Genomic DNA, 18,486 nt, shown 5'->3' with positions numbered 1-18,486 from the left:
TGCATTCACTTACCCTCGGATATCTGAGCTTCACTGTGAAACCATAATCGTACATTTGATATTTCATTAAATTTTATTGTTTTAGCTTCGGGGTGGCACCTGGGGTGGCACCTGGGGTGGCCAGTCTGGTTGGGGGGGTGGCCTGTGCCCCCCCAGGCCACCCCGCTGGACACGCCACTGCTGGTCCCAGGTATTTCCCAGGCAAACGAGCCACATCCACTCAGCCATCCACATGATTTAAAAGAAACGTGTTATCACCTTCTTCCACTGCTCTGTGGTGCACCTTTGATGCTCACGTGCCCACTGGTGTCTGTGGCTGACTGGTCTGTGGCTATGCAGCCCCATGCACAACAAAGTGTGATGGACTGTGAATTCTGACATCTTTCTATCAGAAGCAGCATGAGCTTTTTCCTCAGTTTGAGCTACAGAAGCTCATCTGTTAGTTGGTCGTACTACAGCGCATTATGTATATTATTTAAATACTGCAAAGATATCAGTAAAAGAGAAAAGATGCTTAAGATTTGTTGTTTTAGAACAACGGGAAGTGAATGGCAGGGTCTGCAAGTTATTATTGCATGCATCGCTGCAAAGGAAATGGCCACGATGTCAAAGAGCTAGATGTCTAACTTCAGAATAGAGAGAACAACTGGTGATAGAGTTCACATGTGTTAACGTTGCTGTATTACTCAGGAGGATATTACAGGGGGAGGGGTTGTCTGCTGTCTGTACAGTTATGAGTCAGATCTTCATAATGTCTGTTCCAACAATGTGGCCTCCTTCTCACTTCAGAGACTTCGAAGAGAGAAGAAGCGGAGAAGCGTGGCCGGGCTGTTTCTGATGCATCTTTCTATCAGTCCTTTAGCTGCATCTCTCTTTATGTTGGCCCGCTTTTCTATTTGTCAGTGATATTAAGCAACCTCTCTGCAAATGAATCCTCCTGGCCTCTCCATCTTTTGTTTCTCTGTTCTCATGCCGTTCTCATCCCTGCACAGAAGCCCATTAAACAGCAACCTCTGAGGGATAGCTTTATAATCATACATAATGGATGAATGGTGTGCACGCTGCAAAAACCAAGTGTCAGAACAGCAGAACAGTGATGTGGTGCTCGTGATCAGCTTAAATCTCCTCTCTGCTTCAACAGATCAACAGCAGGTGATCCTTTGTAATAGTACAGCACGTCCTCGATTTTTTCAATGTTATTTCACAAGACCTTCAGGGCTAAATACAGAAGCCTTTTAACAGAGCCGTGGGTTGGTTTAGAGGAGAGTTCAACCAGATGAAGACAGACTGTTTCTTTCCACCCACCTCAGCATATGGCCACAGTTCCCAGTCAGTCTCTAATTAATAGCTGTCACAGCAGCCACAATCAATATGGGCTCATTAGCCATGTTTGTGTAACTCTCTCAACTCACAAAGGGTCAATACATGATGCAGCAGATAGAAAAGCATAGACCAGACTTGAAACGAAAGCCACAAACTATCGATTAGAAAAAGGCCAACCATGCATTTGTTTTCCCCATAGAGCACCATTTCCATAATGTTTTTGCCTTTGATGTATTTCAACTACAACACAATAGATGGGAGGTACACAGAGCACTTACTCGTGCGGTTACTGCTGTTAAATTTGCTGTGGATCTGCACGATCAGATTTGTAAGTACATCAATCAATAGACAAAGCAACAACGATGATATTTAAATAGCAAGACTTCAGTGGATTTCCTGGTTTTTTGCAGGGCGCTTGCACGGTGATTGTGCATCTCTTTTTTTTTTTAAACATTATCAGTAAGACACATTGACAAAGTGTAGAATTTGGAATAAGATGTGTGAGAGCCAGCAGATCTCAGCGCCAGTCAGAATGAACGATTGTTTTAAAATGTCAAAAAAGGAATGAACCTGCGCTCCCAGTGATATCAGTGTTGCTGTTAAATGAGAATTCTGTGAACTGTAGCACATTTCTATGAAAGCAGAAGATTCATGCGTCAATATTGTCATGTTAATAATGGATCATATGATTGTGCATTATAAAAGCAATCAGTTTTGATAATGAGTACACATCAAATTATCACCCAAATCAGTTGGTTCAGTATATACAGCTGTGAAAAACACAGTTTTAATGTCTTCCAGCTTGATAACTTTTCAAAAGGTGACAACTTTAATGTTCAGGTTTAGTCCCAATGCTCCCATCAGTGTTTTCCAGCCACAGCCTAAGAATTTCGCTCTTAGACTGCAGGCAGAGGTGTGTTTCTTCCAGTCTCAAACGGTAGGATGGAAGGCCTCTTTCCTATGAACCAGCTCCCAGTTTAAGCAGTCGTGGCTCAAGAGTTGGGCGTTCGTCTTGTAATCGGAAGGTTGCTGGTTTGAGCCCCGGCTTGGACAGTCTCGGTCGCTGTGTCCTTGGGCAAGACACTTCACCCCTTGCCTACTGGTGGTGGTCAGAGGGCCTGGTGGCACCAGTGTCCGGCAGCCTTGCTTCTGTCAGTGCGCCCCAGGGTGGCTGTGGCTACAATGTAGCTTGCCATCACCAGTGTGTGAATGTGTGGGTGGATGACTGGATATGTAAAGCGCTTTGGGGTCCTTAGGACTCTTTCTCCTCACGCTTCAGCCAATCGCAGTAGATGATTGGCTGGTTCTACTGGAGGTCTCTTCCTGTTAAAAGGGGTTTTCTCCTTCCTACTGCTGCCAAGTGTTGCTCATAGGGTGTCACCTTATCATTAAGGTTCTTTCTCTAATAATCAAGGGTCTTTACCTTATGGTATAAATGAAGCTGTTGTTGTTGTTCGGGGTGACCATGGCTCAGGGGGTTGGGAAGCATATCTGTAACTGGAAGGTCGCCGGTTCGATCCCCGGGCTCTCTGTCCTGGTCGTTGTGTTCTTGGGCAAGACACTTTACCCTACCGCCTACTGGTGTTGGCCAGAGGGGCCGATGGCGCGATATGGCAGCCTCGCTTCTGTCAGTCTGCCCCAGGGCAGCTGTGGCTACAACTGTAGCTTGCCTCCACCAGTGTGTGAATGTGAGAGTGAATGAATAGTGGCATTGTAAAGCGCTATATAAATCCAATCCATTATTATTATAAATTGTCACTACATAAATAAAATGTAAGAGAAAATGGAGTTTTACTAATAGCATCATGAATCTTTAAGTGTCTGTCTGTCTGTTCTTCCTTTGTTTCAACAATCTAAGCCGGTGTTTAATTCCAATTTAAAAACTAAACCTAAGCCTTAAATCTCAAATAATCCTGTGGAGATGTGGAAAAAGTGACATGCAGCCCAAGGTGCTAACCTTTACAGAATGTCACTCTGATGGTGTAAAACTCAAATTGGGGCCGACAAAATGTTTTATCAAATTTTATTTATTCTGTCTCTATGGTTTGTTGTTACAAATACTCAGCCATTCTATAATGCTGAGCGTTGTTTGGTTGAGAAAGCGACAGCCCACAATCTGCCCGTTTTGCACGGCTACGTTTTTAACAGTCACGATCATTCTCACACTCACACATCCACACTCAGTTGATGCAGCCTTACAGCTGTCCTCTTTTCAGAACAGTAACTTTATGAACAAAAAGTTTAGGGGACGTTTTGAAACTGTAGATGCAAAAACATGAACAAGCACTGCACCGGGGTTTGATTTTCTTTCCAAAATAGGTTTCATTGGTACATAAATGATCTGAATGTTTCTCTTCCTCCTCACTCTTTGCTGGGAGTGAATGACTGATAACTGACATGTTTCTGTGGTTTTAAATCTTACTTCCTTTACTGTGTTTCTGCATCATTGACCAACAGGACACAAACCTCTTTAAACACCATAGAGACAGAATAAATAGATACTGACTTTGTGTGTTGCTTTTTCAGTGACCTTAGTGAAACATAAAGTAAAATAATGTACTCAAACTTCACAGTCCCAAATGGTAGAGAGCCACTGTTAGCAATCAGCCAGTGAAATAGGTTCAGCATTTAATTTCTAGTGAGAGTTCAATTCAGTTCAATTCAGTTTTATTTGTATTGTGCCAAATTACAACAGCAGTCATCTCAAGGTGCTTTATAATGTAAGGTAGAGACCCTACAGTAATGCAGAGAAAACCCAGAGTGGGAACGAAAAACTCCCTTTTCACAGGAAGAAACCTCTGACACAACCAGGCTAAGGGAGGGGCAGCCATCTGCCACGACCGGTTAGGGGTGATGGGAGAGAGACAGGACCAAAAAACATACTGTGGAACAGAGCCAGAGATTAATAATAACTAATAATTAAATGCAAAGAGGTGTGTAAACACACAGGGAGTGAACAATAAACTAAGGCATAACTATAAGATTTATCAAAAAGGAAGGTTTTAAGCCTGATGTTAAAAGCAGAGAACGTGTCTGCAAATGCAAACTGGAAGCTGGTTCCACAGAAAAGGAGACTGAAAGCTGAAGGCTTCTTCTCCCATTCTACTTTTAAATATCCCAACCACAAGTAAGTCAGCAGTCTGAGTGCCAAGTGCTCTATTGGGGTGATAAGGTATTATGGGGCCTTTAACTTTACAACAAAATAATGGTTCAATAGTGTGTTTATGGCATGATACACTGCCAACAAACAACTCAAAAATTAATCTAATTCTGCTTTTAAATGTTTAGTTGTTGTCTGCTCCTTTCATCCTAATAACACCAGGACTGAGTACCGTGAGATCTGAGGTCACTGCGTGGCAGAAAATTAGATTAGATAGTGACATATGGAGGCTGTCTGAAAGCAAAATTTCTGCATTATCTATGGTGCTGAAAGCAGAAAATGGTTGACAAAGCCATTTAGAAAGAGATACGAATAACAAATACTGCGTAATCGACTTTCCAATACTGGAAAAAATCAGATATTTGACTTTTATTACATTGTTAGATTGTCTTACAACTGCTATTAAACTATCATTGATGGGACAAAAGAAGAAGATGGATTGTAGAGTGCTACAGAGAGGAAGAAGATGAGGGGGACAGAGACAGAGTGACTTATGCCAATAAATAAATTGGATCTGAAAGGGGCAGAGGTGGGAAGCAGGGGGTGTCCATCACTGTCAAGCACTAAGTGCAAGAACCATTAATAGAGAAGGAAGTGGGACTGTGAAAAAGTCTGTTTTTGTTCACTAATGTCCTCCAGTTGGAAAAATGCCATATAGATCTAAGTGGAGTGTATATTTTATCAGGCAGGGAATTAGAAAGAAAATCAAAAGACACAGTAATGAGTCTGGAGTCACTCTAAATGTTTCACACAGCAGGCCGCGAACACCATTTACTGTTAATTACTGAGCACCTTTTTAGAAGCAATTGCTTTAATGATGTACTCAGTGATACAACTCAGTTTAGAGCTTATTTGCATTCCTTTTACAGGCTTGTTCCCTTACTAATAGACCAAATGACCACTGAAAACATCAATTAAAAGGTCTCTTTATTCACTTACACCAGACCATTACAACTGTAAACACATTTTTTATACTTATTTTCCAAATTGATTGAGCTTTCCATAATTATTTTCTTCAAAAAGTGGAACAGTAATGTTAATGATGGTACTGAGGTGCACTCTACGGCTTGTAAGTGACCTGCTTGAGTCATTTATTCACCCATAAATAAAAGCCATAGATAATACTGTGTTAAAGCAGTGCTAAGTTTGAATTTAGCATTTTCTCAGCAGCTGTGTAGCAACAAATTCATTCATCTTTTAGCCCTTAAACTTGTGTTAATTACTTTAATGACTGTGAGTCTGAATATTGTAAAAGGGAGACATCCATTAGTGGTACTGTGGTAGTACAGTTCTGTGAAAAAGTATTTGAATACTTCCTGATTTCTACGTTTTTGGCATAATTGTAAATGTTTCATATACTTTGGACAAATTTTATTTTGATTATTCTTAAAAAATTAATAATAACTTTCATTAACCACATTTTTTGGAAAGCTGAGTTAAACGCCACTAACACTACCCACACCTGTTGAATCAAAAAATACTTTAAATAGAACGTGTCTGGCAAAGTTAAAGGCCCTAAAACATCTGAAAAAGCAGCACACCATGCCACGATCAGCAGAGGTTTCAGGTGAAAACATTGTTGAGACCCTGCCTCACCCTGTCATGTGACTTATTGAGATCAACTGACACATGCGACAGATGTGAGTGGACGTTAAGAAGTTTGGGTGTCACAATGGTTGCACCCAAAACCTCTGCTGATAATCACCGATGGCCTTTTCCGCACCTTGGCTCATGTGATGAGGCACATGATCAATAGTAGTCGACGACCCTCTTAGGGAACTTCAAATCAGGGACTAGCCACCATTTGGGCTTAAAACTGAAGGCGCTTCTCGGATGAGAGGTGAAACGTCTTAAAGAAACTTAAAGAAGTCTAGTCGCTTGTCTTTCCGAGCTCCTTAGATGAAGTTAGATGCGTTCAAATACCTGGGATCGACCATCCAAAGCAATGCACAATGCACAAGAGAGGTGAATAAGAGAGTGCAGGCATGGTGGAATGGGTGGAGACGAGTGTCAAGGGTGACTTGTGACAGAAAGATAGTGCAAGAGTGAGAGGGAAAGTTTACAGGATGGAAGCGGGACCTGCTATGATGTATGGTTTGGAGATGTTGGCACTGATAGGAGGTGGCAGAGTTGAAGATGCTAAGATTTCATACACGATTAGAATTTAGTACATCAGAGAGACAGCTTAAGTTAAGCAGTTTGGAGAGGCAAGGGTAAAATGGTTTGTAAAAAGGAGGGATAGTGGCTGTTAAATATGGACTTGCTAGGTATGAGGGGGGGGGGGAAAAGAGGAAGACCTCAGAGGAAGTTTGTGGATGTAGTGAAGCTGGACATGCGGAGTAGGATGATAGGGATCAGGTGAGATGGAGGCAGAGGCAGTAACATGCATGTGCTTGGACTGTAGGGGTCACTGTGGTGCCCCTAAAGGGAGAAGCCAAAATAAAGAAGTAGAAGAAGAGTAACATTACCACTGGTAGCAATTTTATTTATTAGCTAAAAACAAACTATTTTTTTCTTCACTTTTTTTTCTGAGGATCAAAGCACTAACACCATTAACTTGTCATTTAATATAATAATAATCATACAGCTTCAAATAACGAATGGCAGTACAACAAAACAAACCATCACCGTGTACAGGATGCAAGCAAGGAAACATTTTAACAGGAAAAAAGCTAAATCACTAAATTGACAAAAAACATAATGGAATCAGAAGAAGCTTTCCTATAATAGTATGTCTTAGAAAGAGATTTTAAAGAGGCCGCTGACTCTGCTGCCCTCATTTCTTCAGGCAGCCTGTTACTCAGTTTTGGATCTCTGCGTCAATGCCATCACTAGTTTGCAGCTTTTCCTCTGGAACAAATAAAAGCCCTCTGCCTGAGAGTCTCAGGCTATATACAGATCATATGCAAGAAAGAGGTCAGACACACAAGATGGTGAGAGGGCACGATGAGCCTTAAATGTCAACAGTCATTTGCTCTGTCAGCTGTCATCGAGCGGAAGGGGTACATCCTGTCACCAGTCCACCACACACACTCTCCCATACATGCCTACAGATAATTAAGCATCACCAGTTAGTCTAACATGCATGTGTAGGAGGAAGCCAGAGCATTTAGAGCATTTAACATTAATTAAATAAGGTGGAATTCTAAGTGCTTTTTGTCAGCAAGTGGTGGAGAACAAAAACTGTGCTAAAACAAAGCAACAGCAGAATAAATGAATATTCTCAATGAATGCTAATCTTTCTTCTTCTATGTCTGCTGGGTATATAAACTGGTAATCTCAAGGAGGACATAACAGTTGGTTTGGTTGAAAGTGTTTGGTTTAGAGATTGTTCTGCTGCCCTCAAGTGGCAAAAACTAAAATTAATTTTTGCCATTTTTTGTTTGGTTTTTTTGCACCCCGCCCCCAACACTGTTAGCATACTGTTGTACAAGGCACACAACTAACCATTGAGATCAATGTGCAGTTCAGTCAAGGACATTGGAATCAACTCCTGAGCCACTTCTCCAAATGAATGATGTCAGTGTTCATTTGAAAGTTGTGTGTACTGGCCTTAAATTTGTTTTTTTTAGAAGATAAACCCATTAAAGTTAACCGTGTCAGACACACTCATCCATTTTTTTACTCTCTTATCTAAATCAGAATTGCTGTGGGCATGGAGCCTGTCCCCGCTGTGTTAGGTTGAGAAGTGGGGTACTCCCTGGACAGGTCACAAGTCTATTGACGGGGTTGAATTAAGTTTTTAAAGAAGCAGAGTGTGTGGAAAACAACTCAGCAAACCTCAGCCTTTGCAAAAGACAAAACTGTGTTAATTATCCTGAATGCTGATTTGGGGGGAAACACTGTTTCCCCAAAGTTTAACTTGTAGTTTTGTTTCAAGGCCTCCGATTTTTTTATGCATATTTGTGTTCCTGCACAATGCAATTGATGTCACTGTACCGTTGTTGCGGTTTTCAAGTTAGTGATTTCTGATCATAACAAGCGAGCTGGCTTTGACATATAAAATATGTGGAGCGATGCTTCAGTCAACGTTAGCAGCAGGGTCCTGATTTTATCTATAAATGTGAATTAGAAAAAATGAAGTAAGGTACAGTGTGTGCTCATCAAATAAAGGAAGAGCAATGAACTGGCCTCAAGTAACAAATATGACTCTTATTCTCTCATTAATCTCCATTATGATGTGTCAAATCTCTAGTTTAACAGATCTGACAGTTTAATGCAATATCCAGATATCTGCATGCAGTTACAGTACTGAAACATAATAGAGTGCAGATTGGTTTTTTTGAAAGCCTGAGATCACTCTGTGTATGAATTTAAAACGATGAACTCCCATAATACAGTTTTACAGTTGCAATTCACTCCAAAAGTAACGTAAATGTTTGAAATATGTTGCCAACAGGCGAGGTTCTCCTACCTGCACATGAAGTACCTGTTCTTCTCGTGGCTGGCAGTGTTCGTGGGGAGCTGGATAGTCTATGTGGAGTACTCGTCCTACACAGAGATGTGTCGTGGGCACGAGTGCAAAAACTCAATAGTGAGCATTTCATACTCCCATTATGTACCCGCCCAATCCCATCAGGTCCTACAAAATGTTTACAGTTCTGTGACAATTTCTTTTTTATTTTCCAGTGTGACAAATACAAAAAAGGAGTCATTGATGGCTCAGCCTGCAGCAGCTTGTGTGAGAAACAGACTCTTTACCTGGGAAAGTGCCTCACTGCCAACCCCAACAGCCAGGTCAGCTTTTTCATTTATTTTTTTTTATAAATGCAAACATCACTCTCCAGTCTGCTTTTTATTAATTTGGCTGCATCTTTATTTTAGGTTTACTCGGGGAGCTGGGGAGACCTAGAGGGTGTTATTAAGTGCCAGATGGAGGAGGCTCCTCGTTATGATTTGGGAGGTGAGCCCAGGAAAGAGACTTCTGCAGCCTTCAACAAACCAACCAAGGGAACCTCAGTGGAAAAGTTCAGAGAGATGATCACTGACCACCTAAAGGTTAGAAAGCCAAACACTAAATACTGTCAGATCCAATTTCAAAGCTTCAGTTTGGATTTAAACCTCATTTAAACTACATTTCTTTACAGGCCAAAGTGGGGGATCAGGCAAACCTCGCTGAGCTGGCAACTCAAGTATTGTCCATTGCAGATGGCAATAAGGACAGCCATATCTCACTGCCAGAGGCTCGCTCCACATGGGCTTTGTTGCAACTCAATGAATTCCTATTGGCTTTAGTCCTGCATGACAGAGAGCACACACCCAAGCTATTGGGCTTCTGTGGAGATCTATATGTCATGGAGAAAGTACCACACTCTCCCTTGTACGGGATTAGTCTACCCTGGATTATCGAAATGTGGATCCCTGCCGGTCTGCGCCGCAGCATGGACCAGTGGTTCACTCCATCCTGGCCACACAAGGCCAAGATCTCCATTGGACTGCTGGAGCTGGTCGAGGATATTTTCCACGGCACTTTCGGAAGCTTCCTCATGTGCGACGTGAGCGCCACCACTTTCGGTTACAACGACCGCCACGACTTGAAGGTGATGGACGCGCGCCACATCGTGCCTGAAGCCATCTTCCAAGAAGTCATCAGGCAGCAGCGCTGCGACGTGGACGAGGACTGTCTGTATGGAGCCGACTGCCTAACTTCCTGTGACCTCACAAAGCATCGCTGCACAACAGAAGTCACCAGGCCAAACTTAGCCAAAGCCTGCGACGCACTCAAGGACTACATTCTGAGGGGAGCGCCATCTGATATGAGCGAGGAGCTCGAGAAGCAGCTGTACGCTTGCATCGCATTGAAAGGTTCAGCAGAACAGATGGAAATTGAACATTCGCTCATTCTAAACAACCTCAAGACTTTGCTGTGGAAGAAAATCTCTCACACGAAAGATTCCTAATAAGCGAGGATTGCACAACAGCACAATGACTGACGCTTGCCCTTTAAGTTTATTAATAAAATGGACAATCATTTTCACCGTGGAAACTAATAATCCTGTGGTATTCAATGTTTAACAGATGTATTCTAAGTTGGCACTATAGGTGTCAGCAACATCACCAATATTAAATAATGTACACAAACGGACTCCGTTAGGATTAACTGCAGTAAACTGAGTGCAATTTTTTTGAAACCAGGATGAAGGTGAATAATAAATTTGAAGTAAGGTCCTGCATGTTCTTTTGGGTAGCTTGTGTACTATATGCTGACTGAGCCTATGGGTGTAATGAACAGTCTTCCAAGGCTTCCAGTGGATATCCAGTTCAACACTATTTTTGGCAAATCCCTGTTTTGCTCTTTTTGACCTACTTAGATTAACTAAACTTTACAAAAACAAAAGATATTTTTAATATTAAAATAGTCTCAAGAGCCACCCATTACAGCAAATGCCATAGGAAAAAAAAAACTCACAAGAGGACCAATTCCTTTTCAATAGCTTTATTAGAACAAATTTCCTCATTCGGAACGGAGCAGACCAACGCCTTAATCTGCAGCCTCCTGTTCCTGAGCCCGGAGGAAGCTGGCCTTCTTCTGGGCGACGCGGTCTTTCCTCTGGGCCAGAGAGAGCTTGGCACGGTTCCACCTTCGCAGAAACACACAGACACAATTAGAATTTAGTTTAAATTAATTGCGTCAGAGCCGCTGTGGCAAAACTAGTTCAAAAAGGCACTGGAGTCATGGTATTCCCTATGAATTAGCCTAGATCTCAAACTGACATTTCCCTCCCAATTTCAAATTTCAGTTCTGAGAAAGAGTAAAGCAAAGCCCAGGTATCACTTCTCACCTCTTCTTCTTGACTTCTTTGGGAGGCTTCTTTTCATGGACTGGGTTCTCGCGAATGGCAGCATGAGCCTTTTTGTACATTTCCTCAATCTGAAAAATGGATAACGACTCAATCTTATGTCCTAAAAAAATACAGATTTTGGATTTCACAATGTACACACACACAAGAATAGATTCGATTATCATCATTTGGCTGATTTTTCAGCCCTAAACTATTCTAAGAACCAATATGTTCAAATAGTGGCAACTACATCAATGATGAAATGCTTCATTTATGCACCGCATCGCTCATTCCCCACACCGAAATCCTGCTCTCTCATTTTACCAGCTGAAGTAGCTCCGCTAAAATTGCTCAACACACAAAACTAAGCTGGCAAATGTGTTGTGCAAATGTTCTATGCTGAGACGTACGAAGGCACAAATTTGCTGTGATTGATCTAAGATTTGTAAGTCAACAGCTTAGCCTTAGGAAGTGACATGAGATCACTTTAGAACTGAACCTCAAACCATTATCACACATTTTGAAAACCATCAATACCCTGTCACTGGGATTAGAATGTTCTAGTTAATTACTTTGTGAATGGCAAAGGGCCATTGCTTAGTAAAGCCCAAGCTTAACCTAGATTAACTACAGTTACAGTGCACAAGGTTCAATAAAAAAAAACAAAAAAAAAAAAACAATATACTCCAACACTAAAGAAAACTAGAGCCCCCTGCCACCTGAAATTTGACTAAATCTATGAATCCACACAAAACTCAAAGGTAATTTTATAATGCAGAAAGTAAACTTGCTGAATCAGGGGCGACTCCATTCTTGATGAAGCGAGAGAACTGTTTCTTGTAAGCGTCCTCATCCTCCTCCATCAGATAGCTCATGTACTCAGACACGTTGATGCCCATGATGTGCTTGCGGTGGACCTCAGCGTTGAACTCTTTGCTCTCTGTATCATACCCAGGGAAGCGCTTGGTGCTGCAGACAAAAGAGAAAGCACTGTTGATATGCAGTGCAGATTCCACACACTTGGTCTTATCTGTGTCTATTTAAATTATTCTTCGAATACAAAAATGGTTCAGTTAAGCAAGTTGTCCGATTTTCACTTCGGTTTCCAATAAGTTCACTTAGCCAAGACCAAGGCTACGTCCACACTAACGCGTTTTCGTTTGAAACCGGATCGTTTTCTCTCCCTTTTGGCCTCCTGTCCACACTGAGACGGCGTTTTGGCTAATGGAAGATGTAGCGTTTTGAAAACGCTCTCGAAAAAGCACACATTTCGCAGTGGGGACGGCAAAAACGCAGACTTTCTAAAACGATGACGCATGTTAGTCATATGAAGCAGTCATGTGACAAATTAAACTAAGATAGCAGTTTAATGTTTTGTTTGCTCTCAATTTTGACAGCCCTATTAAAGATTAATATCAGTCTGTACATGCTCCAGATCTTCAAATTCTTTAATTCTCACTTGCTTTTGCAACTTTGTACTTTTGCGTTACTCGCAGCAACAAGTCCACCTCATTGTTAGTCCATTTAAAAAAAACTCTGTGCTTTTCCTCAACATTCTGCCGAGACGTTTCAAAGAGCCAGAAAGGAAATAAGCGGCAGACTAAATGAGGCAGGTCAAAACTTCTTTCGTTTCAAGCGTGCGCAGTACTGGAGCATAAGTGCTTTCGGCCGTTTCAATGTGGACGCACAACTCTGAAAACGACTGAAAACGCTAGTGTGGACGCGGAGTGTTTTCAGACAAAAATGCCATTTTCAAATCTATCCGGGCTAGTGTGCCTACCCTACTCCACTTTCCAGTGATCGGGCATTGTTTTTAAAGATTTGGACATTCTAGTTTTCTGTTCTCACTGAGAATGCGGTTTCAGTCTCTTTGGCTTTTTATGTTTCTGTTTGCAGAGGAGCATCTATTCTCTCCCTGCCACACGCAGCTAACACTTTCAGTAAATGAGGTCAAACAAACTGCCTCTAGGTGCATTACTGCCATCTTCAGGGAGCATAGGTGCATTACAAGATATCAAGTGCAGACTAAGAAGTAAAAGAAATTATTTTAAGAATTAGTTACATAAACCATTTTATTTCTAATTTTTTTTTTTTTTAAATGCGCTTTTTAAAATAGTGGCCTCCCCAGAAAAAACTAAATATACTTTCTGTCAAGCAAATGATAGCGGGTAAGATGAACTAGTGAAATAAATCTACTTAACAACATGCTTTTAAAAGAAAAAGGTATCGAGATCAAAATACAGCCTGAAGTTATTTTTGAACCCAACACATTTACTCATATTTGTGCAATGCAGTGTAAAGTATTCTAAATGTCATAAATGTATAAAAAGAATCAATGATCTCAAATCGCTATCTATATTTATTTTTATTTTTTTTAACTAATGGACAATTTTACATACAAAACCTACAATGTTCACAAGTAAAATATGCCGTGCCGTCCACAGTCAACCTTTACTGTTACTTTTGCAACTCTGGACACACTGCTACTGTTAGGCTACTAGCAATCACCAGAAACTCACGAATGCCTTTTTTCCCCCCAACATTGATCGTCACCGATGAATAGCAGCGAAATTAAAGGACTCTGATATGAGATTATTCTTTTTGATCCACCCTGTATGGCTGGAGACTTAAAGACATGCCACTAATTGCTGCTCTCTTGTCTCACAGGCTTCACATATTGCAAAACTCTGTTTCAATTACAAAAATCAATACAATTCCACACAGAACAGCTGCAGGATCAAGCATTATCCACCTGCAATCAGGCATACTGTTTGTGTAGCTTGCGAGTTCAGATACACTGATGGTAGTGAGTAATACAGCCACCCGAAAGCGGAGGATATCAGCTGCCTCGTTTTACACTTGATCTTCAGATCCATCAATTACTTCCACGTGTCTGCGTTTGTAAGACGAGTAACAGCAGGATAACATTCAGTAGTTTAACATTCGTAGCTTGTATATGAAAAAATAAATAAAAATCCTGATGCTTTTTTTATTATTGCTTTCCTGCTCAGTCCGACTCAATAACTGTGCAGCGATTAACTCCGTAAAACGCGGATCCTTAACTGTGCCAACAGAATAATAAACAGGCTAGCGGGAATCTGATCGTTTTATCTTTTACTTTTCATGCTGAGGAAAAGATAACCGTCCCACGTGTTCACCGCAGCACTTAAAGCGGCAATCCAAAGACCTGTTTCTTTTCTCCGTTTTTTGTTTAAGCAACACAAGTTTGGACGTTTCTGACAGCATTCGGACGACCGCTTTGTTGTTCTTTTTATAAGTCCATCTTCTACAAAGACTCATCCGACACGATGCACTGGCAGTCTCATTCAAAATTCGCAACACTGACAAGCTGATGGGTAATTTGAAAGAAAAGGGGCCAGGTGGTGGGTGTGTTACGAGATGCACACATTTGCAAAGCAATGTTCTCTCTGGCGACAGACTATTACATGTAATCATTCCCACACCTAATAGCCCTACTTATTCTCTGCTGAAGAGAGGTAAGTGACACATTCTCCCACTCAAAACACCTGTGGTTCTGACTGAGGTACTGTGATTGAAACCAACCACTTTTACCGAGCTGCTACTGCAGAGTCTTGAAATAATTCACAGTACTGTCACACGATAGGATTCAATTCCCAAACAACTGCTTTTCTACCGCCACCCAAACCAACTGAGGTACTTCAGTAATCACTTTATGACACGGTAGTAACAGCCTTCAACTCAAAGACGCTTTATCAAAGAAATTGGTGGAAAACTCAAAGACAACAAGCTCAACATAAAAGGTCTTTTGCTCAGCGGGCAAGGTGCAGGCAACACTAACAACGGTAATGATAAATATTTTCTGTCAAGTTCCCTCAGTCAGCACACGCAATACCAAGACCGAAACTAACCCTTACATGTAAACCAACTTCTAATTGCTGAGACTTGGCCAAATGCATTCCATGAAGGTCTGTAGCACCAAGATGTTTGAACGTTTTATTTTCTGCATGCATCTATGGCATTTACAGGGCTTTTAGACTTTAACTAGACCTAATGATTTACTCCTTATGACATCCACACAAAATATTACAGGATGTAAGACCGTCCCTTAAGCAATTTCTCAAAAGTATAAATATTTTAAGAACTAAATTGCTGGAGCGTTTTTTGCAACGGGAGCTAGAAAAGCATTTTTGCTGCCCAGCACCAAAATGTGATATGCCAGGCAGCACACCTCACACCTGGGTATGTTTTGTTTTTTTGTGTCTGTAGAAGTTACCTGTGTGGAATGGACAGGCCTCCATCCACAGCCCCCTTCAGGGCACCGAACACCTTGTTGCCTGTGGTGGTTCTAGCAAGCCCAGCATCCAGGTAGCAGGAGAAAGCGCCTGGCTGACCATCAATGCTCTCCACGTTGAACTCGTCACCTGTCACCTCAACCTGGCCTTCGTACACCTTATCCAGGCCAAATTTGTTCAGGAGCTGCGCACAGAAAATGTCATTTAAGAGATTTAACAGCTGGATATTTCTGGATCAGCAGTCAAAAACCTTTATTCTGGTTTCCAAGACTTTATCTATACAAATTTGCCCCGATTTCAGCAAATCGTTAAGAGGCTGACATCTGCTTAAACATTCTCAAAGGACTATGAATTTCATCGCTAAAATTTCAGGTCAATTTAAGTCTCTTGGAACAGGTTTAATACATACTCTGCGGGCCAGCAGCAGACCAGTGCAGTAGGCTGCGGCGTAGTTTGTCAAGCCCACAGTGACTCCATACTTTGGCAGCTCGTGTGAGTAGGCAGCACACACGATCATATCACCCTCAATCTTGGCATAGGCGATCTGCAACACAAGCGCAAGGAAATGAATTCACAGGAGGAGAAAAATCTTGAAGGTGTATTTATACTCTGGACTATAAAGCAGCTCAGCATGATGCTGCTGCACATCACAGTGATTTAATAGCAACTAACTTTAAACTTTTTATAGATTTAGCGAGATTTGGTTATTAGAATATTGCAGCTAACAAAAGGGAAACTGACTTGGTAATAAAATAAACCTGATCTCTAGAGATGAAAGTAAGTGAATTTCGGGGTGCGTGCTTTTTTCTTTTCTTGTGACGCTTAATTTTGATCTGCATGAGCAAGCCAGACTTACTACTGTCATAGTTATACCAGCACCAACTTGAATTAGCTTAAGTCTGCAAGGCTCTGTTCATCAAAAACTACTGTGCTGTACCTGAGAAGTACGCATGTGCACAGCTTTTTACCCTTGAATTAAGATGGGCATGAAGGATATGAGCTGTTAAAATGATCTGCAAGCCAGCTACTACCCAGCAAACATGGCTGAAACAGTAGAACCATTTTCCCAATCAAATCTTCCTGCATTACGAAGGCAAAAATGGTACGATAGATGGCAGGATGTTAAGGTTCTTAACAGCAACCCAGCTGTTTCTGACAAATTAAGCAATTCTAAACATTAATGCAATGAAGAAACGAAACTGATGTGCCATTCTGTAAAAATGACTGACGAACACTTTAGTTATCAAATTATTAGGGCTGTCAACCTTAACGTGATTAACATTTTTAACGTATTTAACCCATCTGGAAGACAGAATGGACAATCTTTGGACAGACTGCCCGAAATGCGTTGACAGAGACATGTGATGATGGATTAATCCACGTTAACACATCAACTTTGACAGCCCTACAAATTATTAAAGTCAACGTCACAAACACCTACTACATTAACATGTTTTTAAAAATATACACATCACTTCTCTGCCCCTGACATCAGCATTATAAACGATTAACAAGTGGTTTGGTGGATCTGTCAGCTGATTTGAGTAAAAAGTGGACCTCAGAGTGAGGTACAGAGGAACACCAACAGCATATACTCTGACCCTTTCTCAGCCAAATGTTGTAGTGTCTGTCAGATATTTTGACCTCCTGCAGTTATAATGGTGCAGGTGCAACAAATGCTTACCTGGCAGATGATGTCCCTGTTGGAGAAGCGGACAATCATCCGGTACTTGGGTGTGTTGTACTTATTCTTGTCCTGAACGACCAGGCGCTTGCGAGCAAAGAAGTCAGTCTTGCCCTCTGTCAGACACAGAAATCATGAGTTACTAACAGAACGACAGCCATAATAAGACAAACATGAGACGACTGGGAGCATCACGGGTATGGGTTACCTCTCCTCCTCCTGAATTTGACCTGGTACCTCTTAAAGTAGGCCTTGTTCTTCACCACTTTAACAAAACCCTGAAAAAAGAAGTATCAACTTAACAGCAAGTTCAACAACTAATACAGACCTTAACTCCTCAGTAAGACACTTGGAGATTGGTTTATAATGCTGCTATGAGCTGGACTGTCACTGTCAGATAGAAGAACTACAGTCGGTTAACATCAGCTAGCCGACCCAATGAAAATCAACGGGAGGAGTTAGCATAACTGCTAAGTAGGGCAGTCGCTAAGCTACAGGACCAAACGTAGTTTTAAAAATATTAATTAAGAGGACGTGATCTTAAGGACCTACTGGTCACACATCAATGTAAAAGTTTCAAACATTTTACAGACAACAGGAAGCGGTAACTTTGTAAAGGCAGCAGGTAGGCCACGTTTAAGCAGACCAGGGTAGGCATTGGCAAGACTGAATCTATCTTCATCTGAACACCAGCAATGTGTTTTCAAACATCTGACACCGCACAGCACAAGATGTACGCCTAATGTATACATATAGGCACATATGTGGACAGATTACAAACCATTTTGCAGTCTTTTTGTCTCCTTATGAAGGAGCCCGGAGCCAAAGACTGGGGCTTGACTCCGCTGCACTGGAAAAAGGAAGATCATCGTGCGCACGCTCAGTAAGTACCGCGTCACAGGATGAGCCGTGCCGCTTTGGAACCTTGGATTCACAACACTGCCTCCTAGAGAGCTGGGGAAGCTATTTACCCGATTATCTGCTTGGGGTTTGGTGTGTGTTTTGTTTTGTTTTGTTTTGTTTTGTTTGTTTTGTTTTGTTTTGGTGTTTTAACATTCCCGTGTAAAATCGTTTAGATTACATCACATTTCCAACCTCATCCCCTCAGAATCAGCTGGTCTTTTTGCTCCTATCTCAGCCTGTTGTAGGCAGAAAGCGATAGTAAGTCTCGACAAATGCATGTTTCATGAAACACGTCACCAAAGTTGAGGTGTATGTCAAGTTTGCAGCTGCATTCCACTTAGGTCCTTCAGTTTCAGACTC

At 41.5% G+C, this 18,486-nt stretch overlaps 2 protein-coding genes across 2 annotated transcripts in view; one reads left to right on the top strand and one right to left on the bottom strand.

Annotated features, from left to right (window-relative positions):
* Nucleotides 1-10,657, top strand: part of dipk1ab (divergent protein kinase domain 1Ab) — a 14,620-nt gene extending 3,963 nt beyond the window's left edge. The window contains exons 2-5 of the mRNA XM_005727233.1: nt 8,883-9,017; nt 9,113-9,220; nt 9,308-9,481; nt 9,571-10,657. Of these exons, the coding sequence (XP_005727290.1) occupies nt 8,883-9,017; nt 9,113-9,220; nt 9,308-9,481; nt 9,571-10,383 (1,230 nt within the window). The 3' untranslated portion in view covers nt 10,384-10,657. The remainder of the gene's footprint in view (nt 1-8,882; nt 9,018-9,112; nt 9,221-9,307; nt 9,482-9,570) is intronic.
* A 246-nt stretch (nt 10,658-10,903) lies between these two features.
* Nucleotides 10,904-18,089, bottom strand: rpl5b (ribosomal protein L5b). The gene is made up of 8 exons (XM_005727232.1): nt 18,005-18,089; nt 17,432-17,501; nt 17,224-17,339; nt 15,949-16,083; nt 15,521-15,723; nt 12,057-12,234; nt 11,266-11,354; nt 10,904-11,064 (listed from the first exon to the last, which is right to left on the bottom strand). The coding sequence occupies exons 1-8, from the start codon at nt 18,005-18,007 to the stop codon at nt 10,965-10,967; spliced, it is 894 nt and encodes a 297-aa protein (XP_005727289.1). The 5' UTR covers nt 18,008-18,089; the 3' UTR covers nt 10,904-10,964.
* Nucleotides 18,090-18,486: the final 397 nt, after the last annotated feature.

Source organism: Pundamilia nyererei, unplaced genomic scaffold (genome assembly GCF_000239375.1).
Source record: "Pundamilia nyererei isolate P.nyererei 1_Seehausen unplaced genomic scaffold, PunNye1.0 scaffold00023, whole genome shotgun sequence".
NCBI lineage: Eukaryota > Metazoa > Chordata > Actinopteri > Cichliformes > Cichlidae > Pundamilia > Pundamilia nyererei.
Note: the sequence above shows the minus strand (reverse complement) of the source record. Positions and strands in the feature narration are given on the sequence as shown.

Bases quoted from the DNA above. Each gene is read 5' to 3' on its own strand.
- rpl5b (XM_005727232.1), bottom strand. The intron at 15,724-15,948 runs GTATGTATTAAA...TTCTGTGCGCAG, and splicing joins GTCTGCTGCTGGCCCGCAGA to CTCCTGAACAAATTTGGCCT. The intron at 11,065-11,265 runs GTGAGAAGTGAT...GTTTCTGCGAAG, and splicing joins AAAGAAGTCAAGAAGAAGAG to GTGGAACCGTGCCAAGCTCT.